General features: G+C 31.5%; 1 protein-coding gene across 1 annotated transcript; it reads right to left on the bottom strand.

Moving 5' to 3' along the window:
* Positions 1 to 688: 688 nt before the first annotated feature.
* LOC139520467 (E3 ubiquitin-protein ligase RNF115-like) lies at positions 689 to 21,550 on the bottom strand. Its single transcript, XM_071313111.1, has 9 exons — positions 21,434 to 21,550; positions 18,509 to 18,564; positions 15,870 to 15,930; positions 15,059 to 15,294; positions 13,896 to 13,946; positions 12,997 to 13,075; positions 10,953 to 11,046; positions 8,425 to 8,540; positions 689 to 3,791 (listed from the first exon to the last, which is right to left on the bottom strand). Exons 1-9 carry the CDS (start codon positions 21,515 to 21,517, stop codon positions 3,648 to 3,650), a joined length of 921 nt encoding a protein of 306 aa, XP_071169212.1. The 5' UTR covers positions 21,518 to 21,550; the 3' UTR covers positions 689 to 3,647.
* Between the last annotated feature and the right edge of the window lie 1,087 nt (positions 21,551 to 22,637).

The following is a 22,637-nucleotide window of genomic DNA, read 5'->3' as shown; positions in this document are numbered from 1 at the left end:
CTTCTATTCAACAAATATAGTTGACCTATTGCTTATAGTTTGAAAAAACAGACTAACACACAAAAACTTAACACTGAGCAATTAGTTTTGGTCTTTTTATCTAATACTATATGCAATAGGTCAACTATATTTGGTGTATGGAAATATTTTATTATGAACATGTCAGTTATGGAAACAGATCAACTGGCTCCTGTAGTGATTTCATTTTCCCTTGATGCACCTTTTACAAATCCAATATTTATATGCATGCTTATTATACCCCAGGAAAAGATTACCTTTGCTGTTTCCTGCAAAACCTTTCAGAATTTTACTTCGTAAATGCTCTTCAACTTAAAACTTTATTTGGCCTTTTCAACTACTTTTTTTCAAGCATCACTGATGAGTCTTTTGCAGACTTACAGGAAAATGCCAAATTGTAAGACTGGTGTCTTTTGTATTGCTTAAGTTGACAAACTTACGAACATATAAGTTGTTAATTTTCATTAGCATATTTTTCTAAAATTTATCCTATAATAAGTCCTTCAGAATGTCAGAGTAATGAGCAGGCTTACCCCTCCCTTTTCATATGCTGTTTAAATCAATGGTCAATGGTCTCATTTTATGTCTGAAAAATTATAAAATTAAGGTTTTTTTTGTAGCTCACATATCTGGATGATAATTTCTAGCATGGCATAAACAAAGCTTTCTAGTCATTGTTTTTATTTTTATTTTCAATACTCGAAAAATTTGGCTACAGCATTAATACATAAAATCTTGTTGCAGCCAGATTATTAGATGCAACTTTCAAAAATGGTTTGTTAATTTAAAATATAATATTATAACCAAACAAGATTTGTATGGTGTTAGAATTATTCAGGGAAACTTCATGCAGGAAAACTCACAAGAATTTTCATACATCAACATCGTCCTAAAAGCACTAACATCTTATGTCAAAGTGCTTTATTATTCACAGAATTGTATACCAGTTTCCTGGATTGTGTGAAAGACAGGCATTCCAATCCTCCAGGGCTGTAACACAATATATATGTGTAGAAAATTAGACATTAGAGATCTAAATTGCATAATATTCACAAAATGGATAAAACTAACCCTTGAAGTTACAACTTACATGGATTGCAATGCCAACAATTTTAAATACCAAGTATGAAATGGAGCTTCATATAATAAATAGCCAATGTTGATCTAGTATATGAGGTAAGATGGGGTACAACATCTGTTTTTTGGTTTTGTTTGGGAAGAGTGAGTTTAGATAGACAAAAGGGAAGAGGGATGATTGTGTCAATTTAAAACTGATTTGACAACTTAACATTTTGTGTTAGTACCAACTTGGTGGGCAAGTCAGGCTATATGAAACATATGTTTTTTATGTTTGTTTTTGGTCTGTTTATATATTTATTTTTAGTAGGAGTTGGCTTTTAGCGATTGGTGTGGCATGTTTTGCTGTGTCCAATATTCTAATGATTTTACCGTTTTATGTATTGTAAAAATGCAAAAATTTAAATGAAAATGCAAATTGTCATATCATCGCTACATGTAATAGCATGTTCATTTAAATTTAGGTTGCTTTCATAGAATTTGCAACATTTCTTACTACAGGTATTTTTTTTTACCACTCGAGTTATGTATTATTTTAATGCTTAACAATCACTGGCACTGAATATTGAGTTTCATCATGTTATTGGACTAAAAATAACTAACTAGACAATGAAAGCATCCTGAACATTGTAAAAGGAGAATGTTGGATAAATAAGGGAGATAACTATATGTTTCAATAAATGATACAAAAAAGATTGAATTCTGGTCATCATAATACATGTATACATTTTCATGCACACCATGTCTAAGATCTCTCTTTTCCTAAGCAGTAATGAATGTTCATGACTGGACAAGGACAAGGATGTTGAATATCAAATCAAAATCACAAAAATGTAAAAAAAAAAAATACCAGTAAACAATAACTTCTTACAATTGTCTATAAAACTTTTGAAATTACAAATTCAACTTTCCTTAAATCTTGAACCATATTTTCTTTAGAGTTTTGAAAAATTTTGACAACTTTCATTGAACAATTATATCATCATCAATATCAAATACAAACCTATCAACATATCTATGGTGGCAGCCATCTTGGATTTCAAAACCACATCAACATTATAAATTTTAGGAGGGGCCATTATACTTTTAATACATACATTTTAATTTTTCTCAAAAAAAAACAATTACACCATATAAATTAGTCAGTCAGCTTCGAAGGTGCAGCCAATCAGAAACCATCATCATAGCTAATATTAATCTAGAGTTTTGATTTGAAACTAAATACTATTGAGAGCTTTCAAATTACATTGGTGTCAAATTTAGCTCCATTAACAGTGGTTTCTCATAATAAGCTATTGTTTTTACAATTTTAAATAAGTAATGCAATAAAGTTTCCAAAACAGCCATGGGAGCTTACAAAACACTGTTCAGTTTCAAATATATTCGTAACTTTGAAAGGCAAAATTTCAAATTTACAAATATACCATTAAATCTAAAAAAATATTTTAATACTAAGACATTTAATTCTAAGCTTTAAAACCTTTATCATTCTGTACCTCTTTTGCTCAGATATTTCTATGTATATCAATACAAACAGAATATCAAACTCTATAAAAATAATAAAAAAAACGTTCTCAAAGAAAGTGATTTCATTAAAAATCCTGTGTGATTCCAGAATAATGGGATATCCAATGCACAGCATGAATTCACCCCAGTAAATAAATATGAGCTTCTTGAAAGTAATATTTTTTAAAGGGAAAAACTTGAAATAAATCTGTAATCAGATATGCATTGTACATTTTGTAATAAGGGAATTCAAAACTGCTTTTTCAAACATTTATGTGAACAAATTTTAATAATTTGTCTTCCTTTGAAGCTTCGAATATATTTATGAAAATGATTGAGACAAGCGTACCAGTGATTATTAAGAGTTATGTCCCTCACAAGTCTGCTTTCCTAAAGGTAACAAAAAAATATATTTTCTTAGTTCTTACAGTTAATACCCAAGGGAGCCACTGAAAACGTTCAACACCTTTTTGGATGAAACATGAAGTTCTATATGTCATAGAATAGTGCCATTAAATCTCTGTGCAGTAGCTGAATCAGATTGGAGTCTTTATACCATGCAAAAGAAAATTGGTAAAACTTATAAAACGATTGAACTTTGACAAAAGTTGTACAGAAAAACTCACCAAAAACCTAGATATCAACAAGGAGTAACAGTCATACACATGCATACCATAATACAACCATAAAAAAATCAGAGTGAATTGAGTCCCTGGCAAGCTTGAACTGTGATTGACAAAAAATCTGTCTATGTAGCACATTTTAAATAAAATTTTGGAAAAAATCAAACTGATATAAAGTCGATCACATCACAAGTTTTGCCTTACCCTCATGAAATATGCATCAGATGACAAGTTCTTACATGAAACACTGAATAAGAACTCAATATCACCATGCACTATAAACTGTTATGCATGTTAAAGAAATGACTTTTGTTGGCTCGATATGCATCGGCTAAAAATGATATCACATATACTCTGTATAAATTCATTACAAGAACTTGTTTTCATATAAAATAAAACTCTTTGCATATAAAATCACACAATTCACGAATCATCGTCTTCCTCTGTGTTATTATTTTGTGATGTCGCTAAATTACTGTCAAAAATATCTACTGGATTTGGATAATTGTCCTGTAATGAAGAATCTACTCCATTTAAATCTTTTCTACACACTGGACAAGTTCCATGCTGTAAAAGAAATAAAGGGTTCAGTACAGTACAACAATAAGACTAATGCAATATAAAAATTAGGAGATGCGGTATGACTGCTCAGTATACTTTCAATCAGAAACCGTATGATGAGGATGTAATCAACTGAAGGTTTCATTCTTATTTTGTACTGTTACATCACTGTCCCAGGTTAGGGGAGGTTTGGATCCTGATAACATGTTTAACCACGCCCCATTCTCTATGTATGTGCCTGTCCCAGTCAGGAGCGTGTAATTCTGTGGTTGTTGTTTGTCTATGTGTTACATATTTGTTTTTCTTCATTTTTTTGTACATTAATAAGGTGTAACACCACTAATTCAGGCCCGGCCAGAAAGCACATACCAGAAAGTAGTACATATTTAACACAAAATAGTTCCTACGCATGGACATAACTTTCAAAATATTTAGAATATTTTATTAATTTTGGTATCAAATGAAAGCTGCATGACTGGTGATCATTGCAGAACAATTTTTGACTGATAAATTTGAATAATAAAAAAATGGCATGAAATTTAAAAAGGAGGGTACATTTTGCCTTTTTGTCAGATCGGAAGTACCTGTTTTTGTACATCCGAAGTTCCGGGAACCAGTTCTTTCTTATATGCCATGTAAGGTATGTTGATTTTTTCAGTACAGGACACCAGAAGGTGTTTCTTTGACAGGCAATGATTGTCACTTTATTTTAACTTAAGATAAAAGAGCTGTGACCACTCGAAATTGAGGAATTTAACATAGAAAGCAATGGGGCCATTAATTAGTGGTGTACTTCCATAAGGCTGTTATTTTTTCTGTTTGAATTGTTTTACATTGTCATTACGGGGCCTTTTATAGCTGACTATGCGGTATGGACTTTGCTCATTGTTGAAGGCTGTACAGTGACCTATAGATGTTAATTTATGTGTCCTTTTGGTCTCTTGTAGAGAGTTGTCTCATTGGCAATCATACTTCATCTTCTTTTTTTATAATTATGGCCTTTGACAATGAGCTTTTAATGATTTAATTTTACTTCTAGAAATCAGACAATGAATTGTATTGGCTCTGCATAACTCCTTGGACTTACTATGAACAATTATGTGTCCATAGTACACAGATGCCCCACTAACACTATCATTTTCTATGATCAGAGGACAGTGAAATTTTGGGTCATATCTTAATTGACATTAAAATTAGAAAGAAGGTATCATAGGGAACATGTGTACTAAATTTCAAGTTGATTGGACTTCAACTTCATCAAAAACTACCTTGAACAAAAGCTTTAACCTGGAGCAGATGAACAGACAGAAGAATGGATGCACAGACTAAAAAACATAATGCCCCCATGGAAGGGCATTTAAATCAGCCCTTTGAAGAAAAAGCTGTTAGAAAGATTCCAATAAAGAGATTAGTTACCACTTCTTTAGTATTGCTGGGACACTTCTTCAAAGGAATAATTGATAAGTAATTAAGAATCTTAATATGAAATTGACTCTACTTTAATAATTGTATATGCATCAAACAAGCTGACATGATTGTTCTGATCTGACAAAAGTGTAACATTTTTTTGTTTGGTTAGGACTTCCAAAACTGGACAAATCTGTTTTTTTTTCAATAAATTTCTGTATATAAAATGAACTAGCATGTTAACCAGACAGGCAAACAAGTACCTGACATTGATCCTTCTCAAGTCGTCTAACAATTTTTGCTGGTTAGAAAATAATAAATTTTAGTAAATTTAGTTTGTCAAAATAATATCAAAATTGGCTAAATTCAAAACGATTATTTTACTAAAAGGGGAGGCACTTTTGATAAATTGTTTGTGGTTGCATATTTATTTAGAATCTTGTAAGAATTTTAAGTAGAATGAAATTTTCTGTTATGGGTGGTTGGGATAAATAAAAAATTTGTAAGGGTTCCACTGAATCCAGTGTCTCGCCTACTTTTGCTGTAAATCGCAGGCTCAACAAAAATGAGGAAAAAAATATTTCTCTTGATACTATCTTTTGATTGTAAGAAGCTTCTGTCCAAGTTTGGAAAAAAATCAGGATAGTTTATGAATCTAATATATGTTTTAAAAACTTTAACTGCAGACTATGTAATGTTAACTAGAAGAAAAAAACTAAGTCCATTTATAAGTAAAATACAGATACACAGGTACAAAATATTAACAAAATTTACTTCTTGATACTAACTTTTGATCATAAGCAAGCTTCTGTCCAAGTTTGGTACAAATTTGAAATAGTATATTGAAAGCTATTAAAATTTAAAAAAAATTTAACCACAGAGTGAATGTGTTGTTTCCTGGCAGAAAATCTATGTCCATTTAAAAGTAAAATACGGAAAAAATGGATTCATTTTTTTACCAAATATACTTCTGGATACTATCATATGACCTTAAACAAGCTTCTGTCCAAGTTTGGTACAAACCCAGGATAGTTTAAGAAATTTATTAAAATTTTAAAAACTTTAACCACATAGTGAATGTAATGTTTCCCTGCAGAAAAAACTAAGTCCATTTATAAGTAAAATACAGAAAAAATGGAATTTTATTTTTACAAAATTTACTTCTGGATACTATCTATGATCATAAACAAGCTTCAGTCCAAGTTTGGTAGAAATCCAGTATATTTTAAGGAAGTTATTAAAATTTCAAAAACTTTAACCACAGAGTGAATATTTGTGGACGCCGAAGACAAGGCCGACGGAATGAAGGATCGCTTAGTCTCGCTTTTTCGACTAAAGTCGAAGGCTTGACAAAAAGTGCCTTCTCTTCTAAATAGCAGAAAATTAATATCAAATCTTAAAGGTTATCAATATAATATTACTTAACTGCCAGAATAACAGTCAGTAAACAGAATGACAATCAAAATACCCTCTGATGTTGTGACCCAATTCCTAACACTTAATCCACTTTTATGATTATCCTTCTTTGGTACAAATGTCTTTATTGAAGAAACCACAAGATTAGAAAGGAATTGGAAAAAAGTGTAAGGCTGGCTTAAATTTTTTGTGGAACCCCATGTTTGGGTAAAATGCTTAAAAGTAACAATTCAAAATTTACAATAAATGTTTTATAGTTTCTTGAGAAAACTTACCATTTCTAACCATTTAACTATACAGTCATTATGATAATAGTGATCACAGGGTAACCGTTTTACTTACCATTTCTAACCATTTAACTATACAGTCATTATGATAATAGTGATCACAGGGTAACCGTTTTACTTACCATTTCTAACCATTTAACTATACAATCATTATGATAATAGTGATCACAGGGTAACCGTTTTACTTACCATTTCTAACCATTTAACTATACAGTCATTATGATAATAGTGATCACAGGGTAACCGTTTTACTTACCATTTCTAACCATTTAACTATACAGTCATTATGATAATAGTGATCACAGGGTTGCCGTTTTACTTACCATTTCTAACCATTTAACTATACAGTCATTATGATAATAGTGATCACAGGGTAGCCGTTTTACTTACCATTTCTAACCATTTCACTATACAGTCATTATGATAATAGTGATCACAGGGTAACCGTTTTACTTACCATTTCTAACCATTTCACTATACAGTCATTCTGATAATAGTGATCACAGGGTAACCGTTTTACTTACCATTTCTAACCATTTAACTATACAGTCATTCTGATAATAGTGATCACAGGGTAACCGTTTTACTTACCATTTCTAACCATTTAACTATACAGTCATTATGATAATAGTGATCACAGGGTTACCGTTTTACTTACCATTTCTAACCATTTAACTATACAGTCATTATGATAATAGTGATCACAGGGTAACCGTTTTACTTACCATTTCTAACCATTTAACTATACAGTCATTATGATAATAGTGATCACAGGGTAACCGTTTTACTTACCATTTCTAACCATTTAACTATACAGTCATTATGATAATAGTGATCACAGGGTAACCGTTTTACTTACCATTTCTAACCATTTAACTATACAGTCATTATGATAATAGTGATCACAGGGTAACCGTTTTACTTACCATTTCTAACCATTTAACTATACAGTCATTATGATAATAGTGATCACAGGGTAGCCGTTTTACTTACCATTTCTAACCATTTAACTATACAGTCATTATGATAATAGTGATCACAGGGTAACCGTTTTACTTACCATTTCTAACCATTTAACTATACAGTCATTATGATAATAGTGATCACAGGGTAACCGTTTTACTTACCATTTCTAACCATTTAACTATACAGTCATTATGATAATAGTGATCACAGGGTAGCCGTTTTACTTACCATTTCTAACCATTTAACTATACAGTCATTATGATATTAGTGATCACAGGGTAACCGTTTTACTTACCATTTCTAACCATTTAACTATACAATCATTATGATAATAGTGATCACAGGGTAACTGTTTTACTTACCATTTCTAACCATTTAACTATACAGTCATTATGATAATAGTGATCACAGGGTAACTGTTTTACTTACCATTTCTAACCATTTAACTATACAGTCATTATGATAATAGTGATCACAGGGTTACCGTTTTACTTACCATTTCTAACCATTTAACTATACAGTCATTATGATAATAATGATCACAGGGTAACCGTTTTACTTACCATTTCTAACCATTTAACTATACAGTCATTATGATAATAGTGATCACAGGGTAACCGTTTTACTTCTTCATCTAAACTAAAATCTTCAAAACATATAGCACAATGTGCACCTTTATCTGAAATGAAAGGAATTTTATATCAACTATTTATCTGAAAGTAACCACAAGATTTCAAAACTTCATGACAATTCCTGTTGCAGGGTCAACACAACGACAAGCAAATTTTTCTTTTTATTCTTTTGACATCTTCTTGTACCTATAAATCCATATTTGTTTAGAGTGTTAACACATTCAGATAACAATTTTAAAGCTAAAATTAAGATTGATTGACTGTATGATGCTTAGTAACACATTTTCAAGCATATTCAGGAACAAATTACAAAACAAATTCACTTCATCAATGTGCAGAATCTAAAATGTTTGATGGATAAGGCCAACTAACATTAATTAGTAGATTTTCATCCAAATTTTTGAAAAAAATGGGGCGGGTGGGAGGATTTTATTTTTTAAATTTTATTTCATATGAAACCTTCTTGTCGCGTGTTATTCAATCATATATGCAAGTGTAATAATAAGCTTATATCATATAAATACATCAATAAGGTATTGTGTATAAGACCATAACAATCAAAACCAAGGAGTAACCAAAGACTCTTAAAACCGAAAGACATTTACATCAACAGTTACAAATAATAAGTTAAGGAAACAACACAAACTCCACTAAAAACCAGGAATGAAATCAGGTGCTCCGGAAAGGTAAGCATTTCCTTCACCGTATACGGCACCCGTCATGTTATTTCTTTGTTCAGTTCGGTAATGATGGAAGGTTAATTGTTATGACTGAGGAAGAATATCACTGAGATATGATTTCTGACACACTTTTGTCATAATGGCCAATCAGCTCATGATGGCAACCATAAAATTAAGTGATGACCTTAATTTGATGATTCATAGCCCTGTCTTAGCAACTTTTGAGAAAGCAGTATTCCTCGTTCAGCAAAATCAGCGGCGTACTTTGAGCTAGCTCTAGAGTAACGTATCAATATTGAGACACATATACTCTATATGCTGGTGCTGCTTTTTCAAATTCGTAAATATTTATCTCTGATTGGCAACCACTGTTCTACATGTATTTGCCGCTTTAGAAACCTATTTTTGTAGTAAACAGCAGAAATGTGAAGAAATGCTCTCTTCAGTTGGACTACCTACATCAAATGTATTTTGCTTTCTAAGCTATGTTTTGTTGTCCTAATAAAATGAAGCAAATACATTGGTATGCAAGATGAGTACGATAAGTACAGAATAAAATGAAAACTCAAACAGTGTTGAAATAATAGGGTTGGTCCTTAATATGCAAGATTCAAATATAATTACAATGTAGAACATAAAGTTGTTTAAAGACTCTATCGTGGGTATTGGGACAGAGGATGTTTGCTGTTTGTTTTTTTTGGTTTTTTTTACAAAAAACGAAAGGCATGGCTAAATTTATTGCTAAGAGCTTGCTGTAAATTAATAAATTAAAAATGCGTATGTTTGTCGATTTTTTTAACTCAAAATACGGTCATTAATCTAAAAAGTTGATGCTTGTGTCAATTTCTTTATTCCAGTCAAATGTGTTCCACGATTCTGACGCTTTTGGGTTTCCTTCACAGTCCAAATTTCTTGACACTAAGTCATTGTATAAATAAAATAAATCCAAGGTGTTTTACTCACAAACATTTGTGTTATGTTTATCTTTTTAATACTGGTTAATGAAATCATTACAGTGTACTGGCTGGTCATTATCGCGTATGATACGATTTTGACACGCCTACATAGCTAATAAATATTCATGACTTGATAGATAAGATCAGCACGTGTAGCCATAAACTGAGAGTTGTAGATTTGTAGGATAACTGTACATATGTAGTTTTGAAAATATAGAATAGATACAAAAATATGTGTTTTTAATATTAGTATCCGAGCAAGTAAAACACGGATCTATCATTTGTGTCATGTATAGTGTACGGCGATTTGCGTTCTTGGACACAGCGTATTACTCGTTACTTAAATATTTCACGCCCTTCTCGTAATCAATCTTTATTATCGGTAATGAAGTTGTCATCATAGATCAGCAGAATATATCGACTTAATCATTCAGTTAGAATACTCTAAGATATACGAAAACCGAAATTTGAAACAGGAGGTTTTACACGAAACGAAATATCGACGGTTACCGGTAACGGAAATGAATAAAATCCGGAAATCGTAATTTTTTTCAAAAATAAAAAAAAATCGGGGCGGGAACATTTCAGAGGGGCGGGCGGGGATGAAAATCTATCAATTAATTTTAATTGGCCTAAGAAAGAAAACATAAATTTTACTTCTGTAAAAAGGTAAAGTCACATTGGGTAGGGGCAGAATATAAGTCTTACACTCCAGAGAGATTTTCAGGTGCATTCAGCTGATATGTGACTTAAATCTAAGAAACACAAAAAGTGGAGACTTTTAGGTAAATATGTCCTATTCTTTAGGATACAATTAACTTACCTACTAACTTTGGTGTTATTTTAATTGAAGGTAATGAATCTATTTTACTTTTCTCAGCAGGAGCTGGACCAGAACCTTCTAATTGATTCAATAACTGAAAGGAAAACAAATACTGATTAAGAATTCAATCACATAGGCTTTTAGGAAAGACACTTTAAAATCAACTATATAAATCTGTTTCATTAAAATGTGCTTTAATGTATTGGAGTAAACTTATCAATCCTTTAAAAAAAACTTATTCTTAAAGGTTACCTGTTCAACAATAATTAAATGTTACATTAGTTTTTTTTGTGTAAAGATTGATTTTGTTCTCAGTAAATTTAAACAATACAAAATATTACACATGTGAACTTTCACTGTATTACAATCTGTTGATATTTCTAGTTTGGCATTGTCAAAGTTCATGTTTTTCTCATACTGTTAATGATGCCTTTCAAATAAATCCATTAGATGTTGGATGTGTACTGATTGATATTTTAGTCTTAAAAACATGATTTTTTTTTCATTAGTTGTTATTGGCTTTGAACTGGATGTCATCAACTGCAAGTACTCTCAGATTTGTACTTATCATTCCTTCAATGAGTTACTACAATTTTCAGGTCCTATTATGAGAATTGTTAATAATAATTTAAAATTTGATTTCAAGAATTTATTCATGCTTCAAGGGATGAACTATTTGAACTTAATTTTTTTATAAACTTATGATGGAAGATAATTCACACATTAAAGGACAAATGATCTGTGTCGGATAATAATCAACCTTATGCAAGTGTACTTTTACATGTAGATCTACAAGACTTTGAACGATTTTGGTAGTCAAATTATAACAAACTAATTTTCAAACAGTTACAGACTTCTCCTTGAGATTTTTTTCAACATAAAAGAGGATCACAGATGTATTGATATTTATAAGGTCGATTTTTATCCGACGCTGCCGAAATCATAATTAAGCTGTTTGTAAATTTATTGAGCGTGAAACTTAAAAAAAACATTTTTTTTGCTCTTTCCTCAAGGTAGATTAAAATTATATTCTAATATGACGTGCTTCTTTAGCTTTGTAAACAACACCATGATAAAATTGTCCATATATCTATACTTCGTGCAGACTCAGAGATATACATAATAATGGCTGTTACAATATACTTTCCTCGTAAGTCCACATGTTTTGGAACCCTATTTGCAAACCATTTGCTGATTTTATTGTTTTAAAAATTGCAGTTAAAAAAGACAAAATATGTTTTATTCTTATATTTGGATGCATAATAAAAAGAAGTAATGCACAAGAGCTCTGAGAAATCAACAACACAAAAAAAAAAAAAAATTCTGCGAAAGTCTTTCAACGTTTTTGACACATTTAAATCATTTCAAAACATGACGTCATACAAATGAAAACGCTACGGTTGAACGTTTTCTGATCATGAACCATCGAAATTCGTATAATATTGTATTAAAATTGATTTGTAAGGTAGGTTTTGTTTTGTTTTCTATTCTATTGCATTTTTCACATATTTACTGATTTCAGCAAGTCAACATGGCGGCTCCATAGTTATGAAATGTCAACTTTGGATTTGATGGTAGCTTACGAGAAAAACATGTAAATTAAAAATGGCAAATGTTGGGTTTGAGAATTTAAAGAATTAAACAGATTTTTTTCTAGCGGTTATTCACGAAACAATCCATGCAAGCTACAGATTTTACGAATGTTGGAGCTTTATCGAACAGGGAGTAAAAAAAGAACAGCCACACATACAGCATACCTATATCCCTTCAGTTTTTTAATTACCGTATTTGTCCTATTAGAATAGAAATAGTTCATGGAAGCCATAGATTGTTGGAAATTTACACATGGCCTGGGCCGTGATATTCGTTTATTTTGTCCCTTGCTAACGCTCAGGATAGAATTTGAATATCACGGCCCAGGCCATGTGCAAATTTCCAACAATCTATGGCTTCCATGAATTATTTCTTAATTTATACATGGTCTTATGTTCTTTACATAAATAAATAAAGTATACATTTTTAGAAAATATTAGAATTATTTTACCTGTGTTACAATATTGTCTAGTCCATGGACACCCCAGGCATAATCTCCTGGATTACCATGCATCATGGGTATAAAATTTCTGAAGAATAAAATGTATATCTGTCATTTTAAAATTACAAGTTATTTTGGTTTCAAATGTCCAAATCCAAAGTTTACTAGTCTAAAATATGGCGGCAATAGACAGATTTGCATTAAATATGTACATTTTGTATCAATCCATGGACATAAAAGATAGTGGCTACACATATTTAAATACTGGAATATATCTACATAATTTTCAATTGGTTAACATAGGTAAAAAAAAAACTTTCCCTGTGTACAATTTTGTAGGACTTTTGGAAATTTTCTTGGTAAAAACAGACTTTTACAGGATAGAAGCCAGCACACCAGTTTTAGTTACACATTGAAATTACAATTGCTAACTGTCCATAAATGACTAAGGATCTGTTAGATAGAATGTTCCAAGTATTTCCAATTGACTTTTTCAGAAAAAGCTGTTAGAGGATATAAGGAACTTAAATATGAACCATTAGATGATAGTTCAAATGTCTTTTCATATTGTAAATACTCAGGTTTCTTGTTAATTGTATGGTTTTCGATTTGAATTAGAAGATATATTTCCAGTCAACTCCCTCATACAATTTAATATAAAGTTTTTCAAAGTTGTGTGTTTTTTTTTTATATCAAATCTAATTGTTAAATTGAATTTTCATGATTCGTGCAACAAGAAATCTTAGCTTTTAATTAATTTCAATAATCATTGTTTCCGTCTGAAATATTGTTTTTAAAACGATTATCAGTGACATACTTGACCAGTAATAGGCTACAATATAATGTTGGTAAATAGAGACCAATTTTATGGCATTCACTATTTAAACATTTTAAAAAACTAAACTTACAGTGCTGGACCATGGGCATCTGATAATCTGTCTATAAACATTTGTAACAACCTGCAATACAATACGGAGGACTATTTTATTCAGAGTATTTAAAGCATAATGCGTTAAACATTTGTAAAGGGTTCAACTGAAATCTGTGTCATGCCTGCAATTGCTACCTTAGTGTAAAAGTGTAATATTGACAGCCAAAAAAACTCTGAAATGTCTCACCTACTTTTCTAAACGCAATAGAATTATTGTGTGAATTATATCTTAGAGAATAAAACAAGTTTATTCATAATATTATATCATCCATGTGAATGAGGTTAAGGTCTCATGAAATCTGCTAGACAGACATGTACACCAAATATATATAAAATTGAGAAAGGAAATGGTGAATATGTCAAAGCGACAACCACCCGACCATAGAGCAAACAACAGCCGAAGGCAACCAATGGGTCTTCAATGTAGCGAGAATTCCCGCACCCGTAGGTGTCCTTCAGCTGGCCCCTAAAATATGCATAATAGTACAGTGATAATGGACGTCATACTAAACTCCGAATTATACACAAGAAACTAAAATTTAAAATCATACAAGACTAACAAAGGCCAGAGGCTCCTGACTTGGGACAGGCGCAAAATTGCGGCGGGGTTAAACATGTTTATGAGATCTCAACCCTCCCCCTATACCTCTAGCCAATGTAGAAAAGTAAAAGAATAACAATACGCACATTAAAATTCAGTTCAAGAGAAGTCCGAGTCTGATGTCAAAAGATGTAACAAAAGAAAATAAATAAAATGACAATAATACATAAATAACAACAGACTACTAGCAGTTAACTGACATGCCAGCTCCAGACCTCAATTAAACTTATTGAAAGATTATGTCTTCATCATATGAATATCAGGTACAATCCCTCCCGTTAGGGGTTTAGTATCATACTATCATAAAATATATCTTATTTGAAGTATCGGAGATACAGACGAGACAAAAAGCTTATAGATCTGCATTTAAGAACGTTGACAGGAAATTCACAGAAGCATTTCTAAATAAGAGCTCATATTTACATTGAACAAATTATAGGGGAATATTGCAGGCTCAACAAAAATCTCACCAAAGGCATCAGCCTTATATTGCACTAAAATATCTAACTGAACTGAAACAAGCGTTCTTTTAAAATTACCCTTGAAGATACGGAACTTGTCTAGGGTTCTGTGACTGTTGATTATTTCTTGTTCTAAGTTGTATTCTGGTAAAAGGAACAGGACCATTACGTCTCATTACAGATGGATGATCCGTGTCTGTGTCCTCAGAATCTGATTCTGTCCTGTCTTCAGAATTTGAAGACCTCTGTGGACGATCTTGACTTACACCTGAAACTTGTTGTTGGAAGTTTTCAAGAAAGGCTCTGCCCCATATCTAAAAAAAAATGTTGATCATTTTAAACTAATAAAATTAGTATTTTAAAAGAGCAGAATATTATGGGTGAAATCACTTTGTTTATTTCCAAATCACATATTTATGTAGAAGATGCTTAAATATAGGCTTCTTTAAAATAGAAACTGTATTTTTATATACCTGTCCTAGCTAAACCAGAGACTTAAACACAGATATTTTCGGTTTTTCCATCAAGCATAATAATAAAAAAAGACAGCCACACAATCATAATATTGAGTCAAAGTAGTTCACATTGAAGTCTTTCCTATTAAAATAAGACCAAGTTGACAAATATAATGTGTTTCAAGAAGAAAAACGATTTGTGGTAGTCAATTTTTGTAGTGGTACTGTGTATAGCAATGTACTTATCCTGAATATGGTTGACAGTTTATCCAACATCAAGCAATCTGTAGGTCATGAAAAATTAGAGAGTGTTTATCTACATGCTACATGTTAATTTTCGTGTCATTTGGTCTCTTGTAAATAATTGTTTCATAGACAATCACATCACATCTAATTTTTTATACATATATGAACCTTCTAAAGAATAAACTTGCCTCTGCAAAATTTGATGCCGGATCAATTATTTCTTGTGGAGAACTATTATTTGGTGACTCTCTGAAAGACATATGAATTATTTTGTTAATGAATAACACAAAGAAAATAACTTTGAGATAAAATTTAACCTTAACTTGAAAAGTATCAGGTTAACCAAGCAAGACAGACGTGTAAAGTGGAACACCTGAAAAAAAAATATTCTTCAAATATTGTTGACAATATTGTTTAGATTCAGCATATCAAAGAAGCCCAAGAATTCAATTTTTGTTAAAATCAAGCTAAGTTTAATTTTGGACCCTTTGGACCTTAATGTAGACCAATTTGAAAACAGGACCCAAAATTAAGAATCTGAATACACGGTTAGACAATATTGCTTATACATTGTACATGTACATGTAGTATTGGAGAAACAAACTTAACCAGGAAAACTTAACATTGGCCAACCACCATGAAATACAGGTCAAAGTCAGTTGAACCCTGCCAGACAGGTACCTTTAAATCAATCCATACACAAACTATAGTAGACTTACTGCTTACAGTATCTACGAAGACCTTATCCCATGATTAATTCCTGTGATTATTATGAAGTGAATTTCTGAAGTATTTACTTTTTGATAACTGATAATCAATGTTCATGTTCTCTCACTTTACCTTTGTTTGATTATTGTTAATAACCATTAAAACCATTACCAGAATTTATATATTATAACCAGGGTTTAAGCTAGGATTGTAAGGGCTTTAGTCACTTTTGCGTGCTATTAAAATCAACCTCTTTTTTGTGTAACAGCAAGGGACCAAGGATGTATTTTACTAGCTTCAACTTTGACTTTGTCAGATTTTAAAGGACGTATAGGCATGATTGGGAGTCAGTATTGTATGATTTGACACTATTGGACTATTGGCCCTTATTTTAAAAGATTCTGACATGGGGTCCAGAAACTTTGTTCACAATTTCTCTTCAGTTTGTTCCTTTGGATTCATTTTTTTCAAACAAGGAATCACAGAAGAAATCAACTTGCAACGATTACCTCGCTGCATAATCATTGTCCTTAAAAACGTCTAAATCCTTACTTGAAAATCATTTCTATGAAGTTGGGGCTGTATAAAATGCTTTTAGAAACGATTATAATGACTGAAAGGAGGTTGTAAACAAATCAAGAATAGATCACGTTTACTACTTTCTGTTTAAAAATTAAACGAAAATGGGAAGTGACACGTGGATAATAAATTCAAAACGAGTCCAGATTCATCATGAAATTATAATTTTTATACGACCTCAAAATTTTTTTGAATCTTATAATGGTATGATGTCGTCGTCCAAAGACACATTGGTTTCCGGATAATAACTTTAGTTTAAGAGAATAGATCTTTATAATTTTTTTAGAAGGTTCAATACCACAAAAGGAAGGTTGGGATCAATTTTGGGGATGATGGTCCCAACAGTTTAGGAATAAGGTGCCCAAAAGGGGGTCCAAAATAAGCATTTTTCTAGTTTCAGGATAATAACTTGTGTTCAAGTATTTCAATTGCTCTGAAATTATACCACAATGTTTAAAACCACAAGTAGAAGGTTTGAGTTCATTTTCGGGGTTTTGGGGCCAAAGTTTAGGAATCAAGGGCCAAAACAAGCATTTTTCTAGTTTCCAGACAATAACTTGTGTGTAATTGTATGGATCTCTCTGAATTTGTACCACAACGCACCATATAACAAAGGGGAGGCTGGAATTAAGTTTTGGGTTAATTGCCCAAAATATGTAGGAATTAGGGGCATAAAAAGGACCAAAAAGAAGCATGTTTCTAGTTTCCAAACAATCATGACAATAACTTGTGTTTAAGTGTATGGGTCTCTCTGAAATTGTACAAAAAGTTTCAATACTACAAAAGAAAGTATGGGATTGAGTTTAAGGGTTATTGCTCCAAGGGTGGGTTCAAAAAGTTGGGGGGGGGGGGGATTTTTTGTTTACCATTTTTCAAAGGGATTCATTTTTTATTTCACAATTTTTCAAATTTTGAAAAGTTTCAATCTTCAATTGCACAGTATTGTGCAATAGATTTGTTAGATCTTTGACCACATTAATTTTGTGACTTTAACCCATATTATGTAATTTTTTTTATCACAATCCAAATTCAGACAGTATCAACTTGAATATTGTGACCAAATTTGCCCCAACTGTTCAGGGTTCGACCACTGGGGTTATATAAAGCTGCGCCCTGCGGAGCACCTGGTTCGATTTAAAATCCTTAAATCACAACTTGTAACACCTGTTGAAAATGTTAAGTGGGGTCATAAACTTGTCAAAAACATGAAAACAGGTAGACTTATAGTATTTACATGCAAAAATATTTTTACACTTTCAAAATTTAAGTGACGAAATTGATTTGAAATACTTTCGTCAATGCGGAAACCCTTTCGTAAATTACGAAAGTGACGAGCGCTAGCAAAATCACTGATTATAACATAAATATACAGAGTATATGTATGAGCCAATACCTTTTAATTTGTGTTATTTGTGAGCTGTCTGGTCAATATATACATGTATGTAACACTTTCTTCTTTTAAAATACTCATTTGGCAATATGACTTAAGAACATATATGAAACTTATATTCAAGGTCAAATTATAAATTACACTACGTACTCTGATTCTGTTATTTCTTCAATGAATCCATTCTCACATTTAGGACATGTATAATCCTACAAAAAAGAAAAAAAGTATTTAAACAAAAAATCCTACACTGACATGTACAGTCTGTGAACAAATGCAATTTTCATAGCATCAAATCATAATGACAATAAAATTGAGAATGGAAATGGGGAATATTGTTGTTTTATGCCATATTCATGGTCAACTCATTATTTTGACTTGCCATTCCAGTAATTAACAAAATAGTTAAATAACTACATGTACATGTATTATAAACACAAAAAGTCTTTGAGTGACATTATGGAAATATGCTTCAATTGGTTAATAAAGAGCGCTTTTTTTAATACAAACAAGTTCCAATACTCCTGAGTCCTTAATGTCATATATGAACATATATCAAAAGTTTATAAAGAACTAAAGGGAACTTATTTTAATAGATACATGTATAAGCCATTCAAAGTCTCATGAAAACTGCTTTTTAGAGTTTAATATTGTCCATAAACTACAAAATCCTCCTTTTTTATGAGTAAAATTTCAGAACTCAGAAACAAAGAGAGCTTAAGTTAATATATAAACAATTCACCAAAGTTTCATGAAAATAGGTTAAAGCAATTTAGAGTTATTTGTACATGTTGACGAAGGAGGGACAGATGCCAGATGGACAACAGCATACATGTACATTGTACTATAATATCTCACGTAAACGTAGGCATTTCAAAACAGTCAAGGTCCTATAACAACCACAAAGTGACAAACATTGTCTAATTATTATATATATATATATATATTGCCACATATATGAGGGAAAATTTGTGAACATACACAATGTACATTCTAAGAAATTTAGCTTTCATCAGTTGTTATTACATGTATGCTACAATAAGGAAAAATGGTTGAATGAAGTGTGATACAATGTAACTCATGAAAATATTGTCATACAAAGTACATTTGTACATGTAACATCCATGACAACATGACACGTAAGTATGGCCAACTACACATACTCATTAAAAAATCCAACAACTTAAACCTTCTGGTAAATGGTCGAAAATTAAATGGTGTTATGCTTCAATAGGTCAAATAAGACTATAAAATATTAAAACCTTCTGGTAAACGGTATAAAATAAGTACAGAACCAGTACTGAGTAGTACATGTATTTTAAAGGTGGCATTCTGCTACAATTGGCCAAAATTAGACTTGTCATTCTTATACATGTAGCTCTTAAAACCTTAAAGGTGTAATACCACCAAATCATGGTACAAAAATGTACGTCACATCCGGTTGCATACGAAAGTAGGCCTAAAAAAATAATCCCTTGAATTTGACAGTTGTAGAAAATTAACCCTGCATTTCAATGCACTTAAATTTTTCTGAGTCGTAAATATGTATGTTGGATGTATGAAAGCATCATTCTTTTTTTTTTTGATTGTCTTATAAAATATTTTGGAACGTTAAGGTTACATACATGTAGTTACCAAAGCAGGTAACCAGTAAATAACAGTGTAAAAATTGGGTTGTTTACTTCCGGCGGTGGTTACTTTCTGATATGCAATGAAATGTAGTGTGAAATTTTCACTGTATCACTGGAAGGATTGAACTTTACACATGCAAAGTATTTCTTTGGTTGAAATAAAGGTAAATACTGTACAATTTTTTTTAAAGTGCCAATTTTAACAAAGACTAATAGGGAAAAATCAATGGTGGTATTACACCTAAACACAAATTCAATCAATGGCAATAAAGTATGGCCATTCTGGGCAACTTCATATATATATATAATGAATATCAATTAATGTATATCAAAGTATGAAAGCCATCTCAATGTAACAATGTTCACAATGTTTTGTAAAGATATAGAGTTCTGATAGCACATGTATCGTACATATTTATGCACATTCGATTTGTGATACTGATACTCTGCCAGAGAAAAAAAGAGCATATATAAAGTATCATTTGAATTGCAGAAGATGAGTGTCCTACAATTTTTTGCTACAAATGTATTTGAAATTTCTATGAGTTTACTGAAATACATGTACATTAATATTGTTGGTCATTTCTCAGAGTAATCATGATATTTAACTAATTCATATGGTTTCATGGTTATTTGTTCAGAACTTTAATACCAGCTGTTTATTCAATGTACGTACGTAACATTATACAATCTTATTTGGACATTGGAATTAATATTCAATATTAAAATATTGAATGATTCACAAGGATTCTTTGAAACTATTTAAAAAGAAGTAGGTGATCAACCTGTCGGTTAGAATTGTAACTTATTTCATCATTACTTTTGGATATTTCTGGAAACATTATGCACCATGATCGAGAAGCCCACAAAATGAAAAAATAATAAATGCAAACATTTCAAGTTGTCAGAGAAGATTATTTGACAAGACTTGGTTTTAAAGAGTAGAAAATTCAATGCTAATTGTCAATGACTCTCAAAGTCAAAGTCCTGCCCAAAACAAATTTTGGCTTTGGCCTTGTTAGAAGGGGTCACAGCAAACGGACCCAGCCAACTTCAATAGCCATTTCGAGATGTCATAACTATTTGGACAAGTTATATGACTCACAAGCATGAGGACAAAATGTAAACAGTGATGGTATGACACTAGGCCTAGGGTGAGAAGGACACCTTTTTTCAAAGATCAGCTTCTCTGTTGAGGGTAATCTAAAACAAAATGAAATGCAGTTTTCTACAATAAATAAATATCTAAATTCGTATTTAGGGGGTCTGCTACTTTAAAACATGCATGTGGGGAAAAAATCTGGCAACTGGCGTTGTGTTTACAAATTATAATAGTGTCCAAATTGGGTAAACAGCGACTGGTTCATTTATAGAATTTGGGGCTTTCGGTTGAGGGTAAACTGAAACAAGATGATAACAATCTTCTATAATTTATAAATTTTCTAACTGGTAATTTGGGGTTTATTTCTTCAGAGCACGAATGGCAATAAAACTTGGAAACTGGCAGAGTGTTTACAGCAGCTTCAGCCATTTCTCTTCCCAGTATGACGTCATATAGTCTTGATCAATAAAATGTTTGAGAGAAGTAAATCTAATAACCAACTTTTAACAACATAAAGAGAAACAGTCTAATGGGCGTTAATTGTTGGGACAATTTATTTCTCTGGTTGATATGCAGTTACCGTAAAACGCAATCACCTTTTATCTTCTGTGACATGTATTTATACTGCTAGATATGGTAGAGATTCGTGTATAAGTCCAAGGTATCACCAAATAATTGATTTCCGTGCCATTTAGAATTCAATCAGACGTCACAATTGTCATAGTACAAAATCATATTACCAGATACATATATGGGTCATTTTCAAAAAATGTCGAATTTTCAGTACACCCATGCTAAAATTTGTATTTCTAATGGAAATTTCAGCTGTAATGGTTTAAATGAAAGCTTGTCGGATTTGTGATTCAAGACATTAATAATAAACACACCATACATCTATTTTGATAAGATTAAACTGCATTTAAGTCCGATTTTGGGGGTATTTGTGTGCGTACATTGTCAGAAAAACACATTTCAAATGATTTTTTCCCGATTTTCTGATCGCCTTGATATCTGCAAAAGGGACTTTTTAAGAACGTTAATTATAACTCTAACGAAAAATCGTAGCTTCTTTATCATTGTATGTAATAGATTATCTACAAACTAAATTCAATCAGCGTACAAGAGGTTCGTGTCTATCCTGTTACCGCTACTTAAATCAGCCGTTAATTTTTTCTCCCTATGAATATTGAATCAGTCAGTGTTGATTTCAAAAATGCAAAGTAATCTTTACATTCAAAACGCCTCGTTTCTAGAACGACAGTGTAGAGAAAAGAAATTTCAAGACATTTAGTGAAAAAAATAGAGCGTACTTTTTTTCATGTCTATGCTGTTACCAACCATTTTGATTAATTACACTAACAGTATGGTTGTAAAAAGTGCAATAACGTGTTGGAAACCAAATTCACAATAGAAAACCATAATCACTTCACCAAAGGGAGTAGTTATTTCACAACAGCAATCAAAAACGAAGAAATTTGTCTATCCTGTTATGTCTATCCTGTTACTATGGTTGCTATGGTTACAGTAACAGGATAGACAATTATAGACA

The sequence above is a fragment of the Mytilus edulis genome, chromosome 4 (genome assembly GCF_963676685.1).
Source record: "Mytilus edulis chromosome 4, xbMytEdul2.2, whole genome shotgun sequence".
In the NCBI taxonomy this organism is placed as follows: Eukaryota; Metazoa; Mollusca; class Bivalvia; order Mytilida; family Mytilidae; genus Mytilus; species Mytilus edulis.
This window is presented reverse-complemented; position numbering and strand designations above follow the sequence as displayed.

What these genes read in the sequence shown, in the direction of transcription:
- LOC139520467 (XM_071313111.1), bottom strand. Translation starts at nt 21,517, where the DNA reads ATGGCTGAAGCTGCTGTAAACACTCTGCCAGTTTCCAAGTTTTATTGC. An exon ending in CAAGTTCCGTATCTTCAAGG is followed by an intron (nt 13,947 to 15,058) that starts GTAATTTTAAAA and finishes ATTGTATTGCAG; the next exon opens with GTTGTTACAAATGTTTATAG. An exon ending in GATGCCCATGGTCCAGCACT is followed by an intron (nt 13,076 to 13,895) that starts GTAAGTTTAGTT and finishes TTTATTCTTCAG; the next exon opens with AAATTTTATACCCATGATGC.